At 42.6% G+C, this 11,795-nt stretch overlaps 1 protein-coding gene across 1 annotated transcript in view; it reads right to left on the reverse strand.

The window, feature by feature from the left end:
* Window positions 1–3,085: 3,085 nt before the first annotated feature.
* THUMPD2 (THUMP domain containing 2) overlaps window positions 3,086–11,795 on the reverse strand; it is a gene marked incomplete at its 5' end in the record, with an annotated part of 9,245 nt that continues 535 nt past the window's right edge. Inside the window, 8 exons of the mRNA XM_010010253.1 lie at window positions 3,086–3,404; window positions 4,518–4,635; window positions 6,044–6,158; window positions 6,757–6,828; window positions 7,334–7,421; window positions 7,726–7,778; window positions 9,236–9,313; window positions 10,445–10,842. Coding sequence (XP_010008555.1) covers window positions 3,086–3,404; window positions 4,518–4,635; window positions 6,044–6,158; window positions 6,757–6,828; window positions 7,334–7,421; window positions 7,726–7,778; window positions 9,236–9,313; window positions 10,445–10,842 — 1,241 coding nt within the window. The remainder of the gene's footprint in view (window positions 3,405–4,517; window positions 4,636–6,043; window positions 6,159–6,756; window positions 6,829–7,333; window positions 7,422–7,725; window positions 7,779–9,235; window positions 9,314–10,444; window positions 10,843–11,795) is intronic.

Here is an 11,795-nt window from a genome sequence, read left to right on the forward strand (position 1 = left end):
GATGCCTTACTGGATCACTCCAGGAAAGAGGAGCAAGGGCACGGACATGGAGAGAAGACATTTGTGCTTAGGACTCTGCAAAATGGGAGTTCACCAAAATTCAGGTTCATCTCTTCTGGACACATCTTCTTCCAGCAACACACAGAAGCACGATCAGACACCAGACACTGGAACAAGGATGACAGCAGTAAGAGCCACCACATGTTCCCCAGAGATGCCCACAGAATCTGAGAGCTTACGCTTGAAGCAGTTCAGCCAGTAGATACATGACTTCCCCCACCAAAACCAGCTCACAAGCCAAAGGGCTGGGGAGTGGAAAATCAGGCTTTTTCTTTTTAAAAATGAGACCTCAAGCAAAGTGCACCCTACAGAGTCCTGTGTCTTCAATTGTTAACTGTCTGAAGCCATAAATGACAAAAAGAACTAAAATAAGGCAGACATGGTGTAATAGATCTTTGAAGGATCTGATTATCTCACTAATTACCACAACTATTTGAATTTCAGTAAAGGCAAAAGGAAAAGGAGGCTTTTCTTTTAGAGAGATGCCGACAATCTTTTAATGGGTCAACCCACACACAATGAATGACCTGTGAAATGGTAAATGATGTTCACCCTTTATTAAACCAAAGCAAAGATTTTTTTTCCCTCAAGGTATGCTGTGATATAACCATATGAACAAAAGAAGTGGACCTACAATCACCTCAGAATATGCTTCAAATCAATCAGCACTAACCACCAAAACCAAAGGTATTTGAATGAGGGCAAACAAGACAAATTATTAATATTGTCTCTGTCAGAATACCACATGCAACACTTGTAACCCAAACCCTAAAAGAACTGCATAAAATACAGAGGGCATGGGACCAGGAACAATTAGAATGGCAATTTCATACCAAGAGACACAAGTCTTTCTAAATGAGAGAGGATGTAATTACAAGGCAAAAAAGATTAAGCAATCACCTCATTAAACTCTAGGAGTATTTCCTGAAACTGAGCAGGACAGGGCAGTGTTTCTTTTTCACCATCAAACAAACATAACTCTTCTTCTACACTTTGCTGTCCACCCTACACAATAGAATTCTTTACAAACAGTGAAAACAGAAACACAAAAGGAAGAAGTGACTTATACTACAGCAGAACTAGTTCTCACCCTTCCTAGTGGGTGTCATTTTGGATGAGAATATTTGACAGAAACAGAACGTAAAATTCAAGAATTTTCCTGACATGTAACTGCAATCAGAAAAGCACTCTTGGTGTTAGTCTCTAAACTAGACTTTCGATGAAGTTATATTACTTGACAAATAAGTTTACTGAGATTGTCTGCTAAAACAATCTCAATCTTAGAGGAGTATCTGCGCTTTGATACAGACGCATTAACCATCCAACAAAGTAGTAACTCAATCTCACCATTCACTTCAGCAGTCTCCTAAGGAGACCTCTCTGGATGTGGGAACAGATTTTAAGTAAGTCCTGTGTTTTACTTAAACTTCCAATGAGAACTTTGTAATATTAACATTTCAGCTATGTATAGGGGCAACATAGCTTCACTGAAAAAAATAGCTAAGACCCCAAATGTCATCTCTCTTTCATACCCCCACTGAAAACAGCGCTATGGCCGTTGATTCTATCTCTGCGATACATAAATGCTAAGCAACCCAGATAACACTTCTTCTCCTACAGCAAACTTGCACTGGTGCTACTTAGAAGAGACAAGTTACTGTTGACTCTGTATATTCAGTTTGAGAGCTAATGGCATGAACAAGTTACTCATTACCTTTCTTGTGATGAATTCATTATCGTCTTCTCCAAGGCCTCTTTCAAAGCTGAACTTGGGTGAGAGACAGGTATTTAGTACTGGTTTAAGGCAAGAATCCATACTTGAGGCACACTAGGACATTTCCAGGTAACAGCAAAACAGAAGGACTCACAGCAGCAGGACTGTGTATATCTGACCCATATCCTCTTCCCTTTGAGTCTCTGTAGTTCAGTCCACACCATAGGCTTTTACTTCAAATTCTAAAATCTCCAGAGTAGCAGCTCTGCTGTGGAAAACACATGGATACAGTAATGCTTCCAACAGGCTACACACAACAAACATAAAAAAAGGAAAAAAGCCCAAACCAACCCAGACAAACTGCTGATTATCTCCATACTAATCACTGCAGAGGAATACAATGCACAAGGCCATCCCAGCTTGCCAAGTTGCAAATGATTGTCCAAAATAGCAACTGAAAGGCAATCTGCAATCATTCTCTACAAAAATACTTCTCTGTCAGCTCAGGAGACATGCAAAGCTTTGAATGAGACTACTCCCCCCGCTAGAGATACCTTTTGCATAATCTAAAAGGATTGCTAAGACCTTTCTCTTCTGGAGAATTTTTCAACATGCTTCTTTGCAGGCAGAAGTCACTTCTAATTGTTCATCCACTTGGCAAGTTTTTCCATATTCCACGTTGTGCCCTTGGAGTAACATTATCAAGTGAGGAAAAGCATTATTTTTGATAGAAAGAAGCCCCTCCACTCTAAAAAGCTACACCACACCTGTTCGACATGTGCAAGGAATTAATACAAACAACAATTTATTTTCCACTCCAAGAGATCTCAACACAGACATTTCAAACTCATCAGAATAAGCTTTAAAATAAAATACAAGATTGCAAGGTAAAGCATACATCCAGCCCTCAACACGAGCTGGAGACTTCTTCAGACAAGATGTGCTTCCTAAAAAAATACTGAATACTGGTGAAAATCCATTTATATATAATATCACCACTTTTTCTTTTCCAGTTCTGCAAATGAAGACTTTCTCTCCCAAATAAAGTCCTCCCAATACCCAGACTCTTTTCCTAAACAATGGCCTCTCATTACAATATTTTACAGTAAAACCATTTGAAACACTAGTAGGCATCTTCCACCTCTCCTAAAAAACAGAGGGAAAAGCAGCACCATAGGACACCCAAAGGAAATGAGGTGAGCTAACAAATGCACAGGGTTTGTTTGGATTAGGAGGGTTCCAGCAGATCACTGCCATGCTGCCTTGCAAGTGTACCAGGAGTCAAGTTCACTTAGGCACAGTGCGAGAAAGCTACGGATTCCCAGCAGTAGAGATCTTCTTGTATTTGTATATGAAAGCATCTGTCTTTCCAAGACTAACCCCATAGACACCATCTAGAACCAGAGATCCAAAACATGTCTGTCTGCTGCTGAGAAAGGATTCTTCAACACCATTCACCAAGGAGGAAGAACTCCCATCAGCATGCAGGGCTTTTGCAGTAGTGGTTTCACTTGTGCCATGGGAAATGGCATCAGAAGAGTCATGTTCAGCACACTTGGCAATGTCATCCATGCGTTTGTGGAGATCGTGGCTCAGCAGCAATACAATAGTCCCTCCAACACAAAGTACCCTGGCAATTGCAGGAAAAATAGAGGTTAGGTGTTATCCTGCCTGGCCTTCATTCATCTGGGCAGAACTCAATAGTGCTGACACCTCAGATGCCAGCTGCATTTGATAGAACACCTAAGCATGTTAACAGTCATGGCTCAACTCAGTAACCTACATCTCCAAATGGAATTTAAATCCCTACCTTCATAACTCCTCCCATCTTGGAGAACTTGGCCTTGTCCAGAAAGCAGATTAATACTAACCATTGATTGTAATCCATTTTTCTCGGTACATGAGCAAGGATTACATTTGGCTTTGAGAGAGGGCAGGGGGGGAAAGACTATCCTGGCTCTATTCACAGCAAGTGGATTAAACAGTCTTGCTGATGGAGCTCTCATGGTAATAGCCCCTTCCTCAGCTCCCCTTCCCAAGGAAATACTTTGGTTAGGATGGCCCAACAGAGCAATGAGACCAGAAGACAACCATGGCCAAAGGGAGGGGTGGTCAGCACAAGATTACATCAGATTGCCCTGCCATTCTATGGACCTATCTCACCTTCTTCACCATCTTTCCACCACATTCTGGCTATGGGCAAGCGAGATCAACACCACTGAAGACCAGCCCTACAGAAAGGGCTTGTTTTCAGCCAAGAAATAAAGAGGCAGGTAGATGGAACTGCCTGTGAAGCAGACCACTATTAACTTGGTTCAACTCTACCACAAAATGACAGGGTGAGGGATGAACAGAGGCATCTAAAAGCAGACCAGGTGGCTAGCTGGATATTCCAGTATATGCTAACAGAAAGGAAAATGCACACCACCATTTTCTGGCCTGAGATCCTTCTTGCCAATGCAGGCTGGTAAAAGCCTGGTTGTGAACCCAAAAGGAAAACCTATGATTTTATACTAGCAGACCTCAACCGGGAAAGTATTATTGCTCATTTCTTGTCAGCTTGCAACACAAGCCACAACAGCCTCCAAGGGACAAGAAAAGGACTCAGACCTTTACAACCTACCCAGGATCAAACTCCAGAGAGTGTTTGGAGTAGAGCAAATCTGAAACTGAATGAACGCTTAAAACTGCAAACCATCAAGACACTTACACAAACTCTAAGCATGTCAAAGGCTACACATACCTCTCCATTTCCTGGAGAATATCTGGTAGGACCTGTATGTCTTTTGTGATCTTGAACTTCTTCCCAAATGGAATATCTGAAATCACAGCGTCGAAGCTTTCTGAAGGCAATGGCAATGCTGAAGAATAAAGGCAGGTCTTTACATCTGACTATGTGAACAATGAACAGCAGCTACACCCCCATCCATCTTACACAGCTGTCTGCCAGCTCTTCTGTGGATCACGGACCCAGACTCACAGTTCCTTCTGTACTTATCCTCACAAACTACACTTAAAAAGCCACCAACCCAATGCAGATGCATGAGAGTGTGATTTCACTTGCAGATTCCCTGTTACTGGTAGCATGTGTGCTACTGGTGGTATGAGAGTAAGACAGGGACAGCATAGTTCCAAATTAACTGCTGCTTCTCAACACACCTGTGCACCTTTACAAACAAAATACAAGAAAGGAGTTAAGCTTGCAAACACTTAGTGCAGATGTTCAGATACATACATGTGAATGACAAGGAACCACATGTTAAATTTCCATCCATACCCTTTTTATTCCCCCAGGAATCCAGTTACAGCCAAAATCACTTGGAGTCTATTGGACCTAGAATCTATGAAGTATCTCCCCAAAGTTTCTGCACCCTGGGAACAGCCAGTTCTCTTGACCACGTTGCAGCACTGCACCCTTGTGGTGATAAGGCCAGCCACACACAGGCTGTGCTGGCCAGAACGTTGCCTGCATGTGAAAGGATGAGACTAGGGGTTCTCCATCCCTCAGGATGCTCAAAACTCGACTGGACAAGGTCCTGAGCAACCTGACCCTGCTTTGGGTTCTTATAAATAAGAAATAATGTTTCTTACGCTTCTGGTAAGACAGAAATATTGCGAGGTAAAAAATATGCATATTTGATCACTCCTGCACAGGGAAAAACACCCAGTTCTTGTCTGTCATGGATTTCATACAGGACTAATTTAGATTCAGGCTTTAAGGTCCAAAATAAGGTCATAAACTTATTACCTTCTCCCCAGACTAGCTCATGAGCTAAAAGCAAAGATTCCCAATTCCAGAAGAAAGGCACTGTCATTTAAAATACTCCTACTGCAAAACATAGAAAGTTCAACACTGATCTTAATGAGTACCTCCTACTCATCCTGTAAATTTAAGTTACAAGGCACATTTTACCTGGATTTGTCCTTACTGTGTTCCCGTTAGACAGAAAACCCCTTCTCACATGTATGTAGTCTCTGTGGTATTCACAAATTTACCATTAAGACAGACAACTACTGCCCATGTCTGACAATTCTTATTTTCTATGTCTTCTGTTCAGTTTATTCTTACCAAAGTTCCCAGGGGCGAGGATGGGGGAACAAACAATTATCCATTCACTAGCACTATGGAGTCACTACTCACTTTGTTGAGTGTCAGCTCTAATATACATCATCCTCAAAGGAATCTTCATTACCTGTATAATTCCAGAACCACAAAAACCACTTCAAGTATGTCTCACTTGGAAAGCCTTTCACATACAACAGACATACCTTTCACAGAAGCTTTAAGTAACTCGATCTTATCCATCATGCCTGCAGTCCTAATATTCACATCTGCACCCTTTAACTGCGAATCACTTACATCGGCACCCCAGTAACAGGCTTCCTTTTCAGAGAAAAAGAGAAAAGTCATTTTGTTGACAAACAGGTATACTTATTTTACAATCCCTTCTCAAAGCTGCCTTGCTGCACAGCTCTTTCAAGACAAAGCCCTTGCTGAGAGATCTACTACCACTACAGAGACCCAGAGGACAGAGGAGTGGGGAAGTATGTGCTATCTATGCTCCTTCCATATTCTGGTCTGCTCAAAATACTTGTAACTTACAGAAATACTGAGGCTATGCCCTAACAGCAAGACCCCAGCCAGCTATAAACATCCACACTGCTGCCTCTAATACTGACAACTGGTTATCTAATATGTCACATTGACACCTTTGATCCCAGAATAAGCCCAGGCAGTTTTAAAGGCTCACAAAAACCCTGAGGTATAAATCCAGGGCTCCCAACACCTGCCTGCACAAGTATGCAGGACTTGGTTTTACATTCCTGTGGAGGAACATTTGTACTAGATCACTTTACAACTGTCTGAAAAGATCAGTATGGTTTACAGTAATGGACTTTGGTGTAACTGGGGTACAGATTTCATTCAATGCAACTACAAGCTATCTTGCAAAGGTCCTGCCTGTTGCCATTAGGATACTTACAGGCCACTCTTTGGCAGCTTCCAGCAGTATCGTTCCCAGCCCACACATGGGATCCAGCACAAAGGCACCAGCCTACAAAAATAATGGCGTTATTGCATCCCAAGCAAGACAGATTCCCAGGACAAAGCTTAATCAGGGATGTACAGATCACCTACATACTCCCACTGAACCCAGTGCAATAATTACTAATTTACCAGGCCTGTAGGGAATGTAGTAAAAGCATTAATGGTTTCACTAAAGAAAAGGCATCAATGCATCCAGCCTTGAGGTGACATTTAGAGGAAAAAAATACAAGTGGACTGCAGATGGACATTGGTACCAAATTAATCTGTAGGAAACATCACACTTGCTCCTGTCTTCCCTTGGGAGAACAACCCAACAGGGTTTGAAGCCTAGACAGTGAAAAAACCTTGCCATTTACACATATATCTGTACAAGGAATAACATCTCTGCTGAAAAGGACCTGGGATTACAGCAGGCATCTGGATGAACAGCAGGTGACAGCACACTCTGATCACAGATAAGGCAAACCCTGTGCATTTGGGACTCTACATCTTTGCCAAAAACATTCACTTACACTGATTTCAGCCAGAGATGCCATGGCCCATGCAATTGTTGACCGCAGTCCTGCTGTCTTGATGTACTCTCTGTTTGCCAAAGGAAGCCTACAAACAGTGAAAAATCAATGTTAAGATAGCATTAAGATAGCAGAAAAACCCATGTAGTATGAAAGAACAAATGAACTACGCAGATCTGCAGAGAGATAGAAACCACAGTCTGCTTTTATCTATAACTCACTGAAAGTCTGCCCTACATGCTCAGATAAGCTCCAGGCAGGCCACAAGACTAGTATGATAGTGCAGTGAATATTAAACCAGAAGATAAATGCTCACAGGAGGCAGCAAGACTGTTTAGAAATCATGCCTGTTCTGACACTGAGAAGACAAATGCAGTGAGGAGAATGCCTACCTGAAAAGAGGAATCCCTACCACAGAGTGAACATCATTAAGATGTAGAAAGATCTGAAAAAGGAAACACATTACATTAGAAACTCTCAACCTGACACAACAATAGCTTTAACTCATGTAAACCAGGCACAAAAGATGTTCCTATGAACTTCTGATTGTAGTTTTTAATAACAAAAATATATGCTTCAGAAAGTTATGATTAATTGGAAGAAATCTCACTAGATAATCTGAATGCCACTTTAAAGAGGATTTAGCATTTCAGCAAGCTGGGAAGAGAATTCTGTCAGCTAGGAATTCATCAACAAGCACTTGAATCTTTAAGGTAACTGATTTTTGTAACATTGAATGGATATTTTTAGTTATAAAAGCATTTACTCTAAGCAGGGGGTTGGAACTAGATGACCTTTAAGGTCCCTTCCAAACCTAACCATTCTATGATTATTCACTGTACACCAGCACCCAGCTATTCACATACACCCCTCCTAATTAAAGAAAAGAAGTAACCACTTCCCAAAAAAACAAACTAAAACCAAAGCAAACACAAACAAACAAAACCCCACCAAATACCACCCTACGAGTGCTACTAAGGGGAACTTTAGATGGAAGGCCTGCAATCCTTCGAGAAAGCAATTGTCCTCCTGTCCCATAGAGAGCATCCTAAAAGATGACTGAGCTCCCCAACAGGTCTTGCATGACTACAATCCCTCCCCCAGAGAGCCCAAAAAGCAATACTTTTGCAAAATCCCAGCCCTCACGGTTTGAATGATTTCAGAGCAAAACTTTGGACAAGAACAAAATCTCCACTTGAGGCTCAATAAAGCTGTATTTGATGTACAGCCTGGGAAAACCAGAGCCAGTGGATGAACTCAGAGCTCTTACAGAAGGCCTCAGATCTCCCAGCATCAGTGCTGAGAGCAACTTCCATACACCAAGCACAGGGATGGAGAAACACCTTTGACAAGAGCTCCTGACAGAGTAAAGAATCCTTTCCCAGATCTCCAGACAGCTTGCACCATACAGGGTGCCTTAAGCAAGCTGCTTGTCAGGGACAGGGTCTAGGAGGAGGCTCTTCCATGAACAGCATTCTCAAGTCAAGTTCCTCAAGAATATGACTTTGCTGCTGTCCCTCCTCCACTACAGAGTCTGAACTAGTTGCCCAATGGCTACCAGATCACCTCACCCAGAGGTGATCTCCAGTTTCAAGAGTCACAGTCCAGCAGTTTGGGAGCATGCTGGATCCTGAGACATTGCCTTTATGGATCCTTCCCTTAACGTACAGGCCCAAGCTGGCCACTCTCATCTTTATTTAAGTCTTCTGGAAGGCACATACATAATGGCTACCAAGAAGCTCTGCTCAGCACTACCATATGAATTCTAGTTTAATCCAGCAGCAGAAGACAAACAGGGAGAAGCCACAGCTGTGAGTGCAAAGGGAGCAGGGAACAAAACAAAAGAGATTAGGGGCAATGCTGGAAGCACCACCAGGCCCTCTGGCAGACAAGCAGCTCTACCTCTACATCAGGGTCCCGCAGATCAGCCCGCCAACCACACTGCTTCATGAGCGCCACACCAACAGCGCTTCCGATCTCCTGCAAAGGGGAGGAACAGTCACAGGCCATACAAATAACAGAACTGAGAAAACTACAGACCACAGACTGCAGAATCCCTAGAAACACTTGGAAAAGAAAGAGCCTCTCTCCATCCCTAGGAGAACAATTCGTACGAAGACCAGAAGAGGTACAACAGGGCAGAGCGAGAGAGAGGGGCAGAGAAAACACCTCTGGACAAAAATGACTATCCCTCAGCTGGAGGGCAGGAGGCTGGAGATCAAGTACTGCCCAAACTACAACAGATGTCACCATTTTAGAAGTACATTTCACACACAAAATATTTCCGATGGCTGTAAACTAGATTAGCTAAGAGAAAACGTGTGAATGCACAACTGCAACTCACAATTTTCATGTTTTTATGGCATCCAGAAAGCTCTTTCTTTAGAACATACACCACAAATTTAAGCACATACTCATGTTGGCAGAGTCCCGTATCCCACCTTCCCAAAGTACTAGCTTCAGTAGGAAAGAAAAATAATCTAGTTCAACTACTGTTACATTCAAGTAAGAGAAATCTACATAAGCTGCAGCTACCCAGGGTTGTTTGGGGGCTTTTTTTATCTTTTTATTTTCCTCATGCTAGAAAGGAATTATAGACAGGAAGAGGGCTAGATGGAAAGGGCCCCTCAGGTCTCTATGCCATCACACTCTCCCAAGGACCAAGATCCACTCCCCAAGATACATCCCAGGGCTTCATCTTCCTGGGGAACAGGTTCTCCCCAATACAGAACCACCAAAGCTGCAACTTCTGGGTTTTGCCCTCCTTTTACGCTGAGAGGAGTCTGACTCCACTGTCCTAGCAGTGGCTCTTTAAGTAGCTGTAAACGACTATCACTCTTGAGACTCCATAGGCCCAGCTACCTCAACCCCTTATCTTTATTTAACCTCAATAAAAGGCATTGATTTGAAAAATATTCAGAGAAAGAGTGCCCAGAAATTAACAACAGCCCTTATATTTCCACTTGCTTCAGATAAATGCAGCTTAAGGGCTTTTTTGAGAAAATACAGAAAAAATTTAGATCAGTTTGTTATTCTAAAACACAACACAACTGAAATGACAAATAAATCACCTTCGCTAAGTTCTTTTAAAACATACGTACTTTAGCATACCTGTGAAGTAAGTACTTTGGCAATTGCTCCACTACAACGACAAGAAACTCTGAAACTGAAGTTAAGCTGCTCATTCACAATAGCTTTCTCTCCACTGCTTTTGGAAGAGTCTTCTAAGGAAGTCTCACTTTCAGTCTGGCAGCCCTCTGGTACCACGCACTCCTCTCCAGCTTCTGCCTGACATTCTTCAGACACAGTCTCTCTCACTTGTTCTGTTTTCTGCCTTTTAGTTGCTGTATCTGTCTCTTCTGATTTTCTCTTGAGAGGTGATGGGTTTTCTTCAAAGACATCATTTTTTTTACCCTCACACCCATGAAGGTTTCTCCAAATAGAGATAATGTCCCACCAATACTTTGGCTCCTCAATGAAAAGGCCTTTAATGTCATGCAGCATTTTCCCTGGAAGAAAAAGCAGTTTCAAGGTTGAGTAGTTCAGTCTCACACCGGATCTTCCTATGGATTGAGAACAGATGTTAACAGAGACTGTGTTCAGATTTCATTAATGCGCGAATCCAGGAATCACAGCAGCAGCAGCAATCAGAGGCAGAGCTGAGCCCACATACCCCACCAGCAGAGACCCAGGCACCCCTCTGATTACAAGCTCTGCAGACCCAAGATTAAATCATCCAACACACATCTAAACTTAATCTGTGGGTAGTCCCCTTGAGCTCACTACGACAAAACAGGTACCAGGAATACAGAGGCAAATTCACTTTAAAACCTTGAAGCTGGTCAAAAGTAAGGGGGGGGGCAGGGGAAATTATTTCTATTTCTCATTTTAAATTTTACAATCATGGTTAAATTTGATCCTCGAAGCTGAAGCCCATCTGTGATCTCCCAAATAAAATCCCACCAGCACCCAGAGATCAATCCATTTAACTTGAAATTCTTATTTCAACACTGATAGAGAATATGACCTGAGTAGCTGAAATTTACACGGAATCTTTGTACTGAACACACACAATCTGAGTACTGAAGACACGAGATGCATGTTAAGACCACTTCACTTGAAAGAAAATGACTTATTACAAAGCAAAGGGTCCAGAACCAGACTTCAGTTTCAGGGTGGGGTGTTTGTCACATGCCTTACACACAGACATACACGCATCGTGAATAAGTGCTTGAGCCTGCACTGCCGAGCTGTTCGAAACAGCTTGTTTCGACTTGCTCTTGTAGAAAGAAAAGAGGGCCACGAGGATGATAAGAGGACTGGAGCACCTCCCGTATGAAGACAGGCTGAGAAAGTTGGGGCTGTTCAGCCTGGAGAAGAGAAGGCTGCGTGGAGACCTCATAGCAGCCTTCCAGTATCTGACGGGGGCCTACAAGGATGTTGGGGAGGGGCTCCTCATTAG

This window comes from Nestor notabilis, unplaced genomic scaffold, assembly GCF_000696875.1.
Source record: "Nestor notabilis isolate BGI_N333 unplaced genomic scaffold, ASM69687v1 scaffold4202, whole genome shotgun sequence".
Classification (NCBI taxonomy): domain Eukaryota; kingdom Metazoa; phylum Chordata; class Aves; order Psittaciformes; family Psittacidae; genus Nestor; species Nestor notabilis.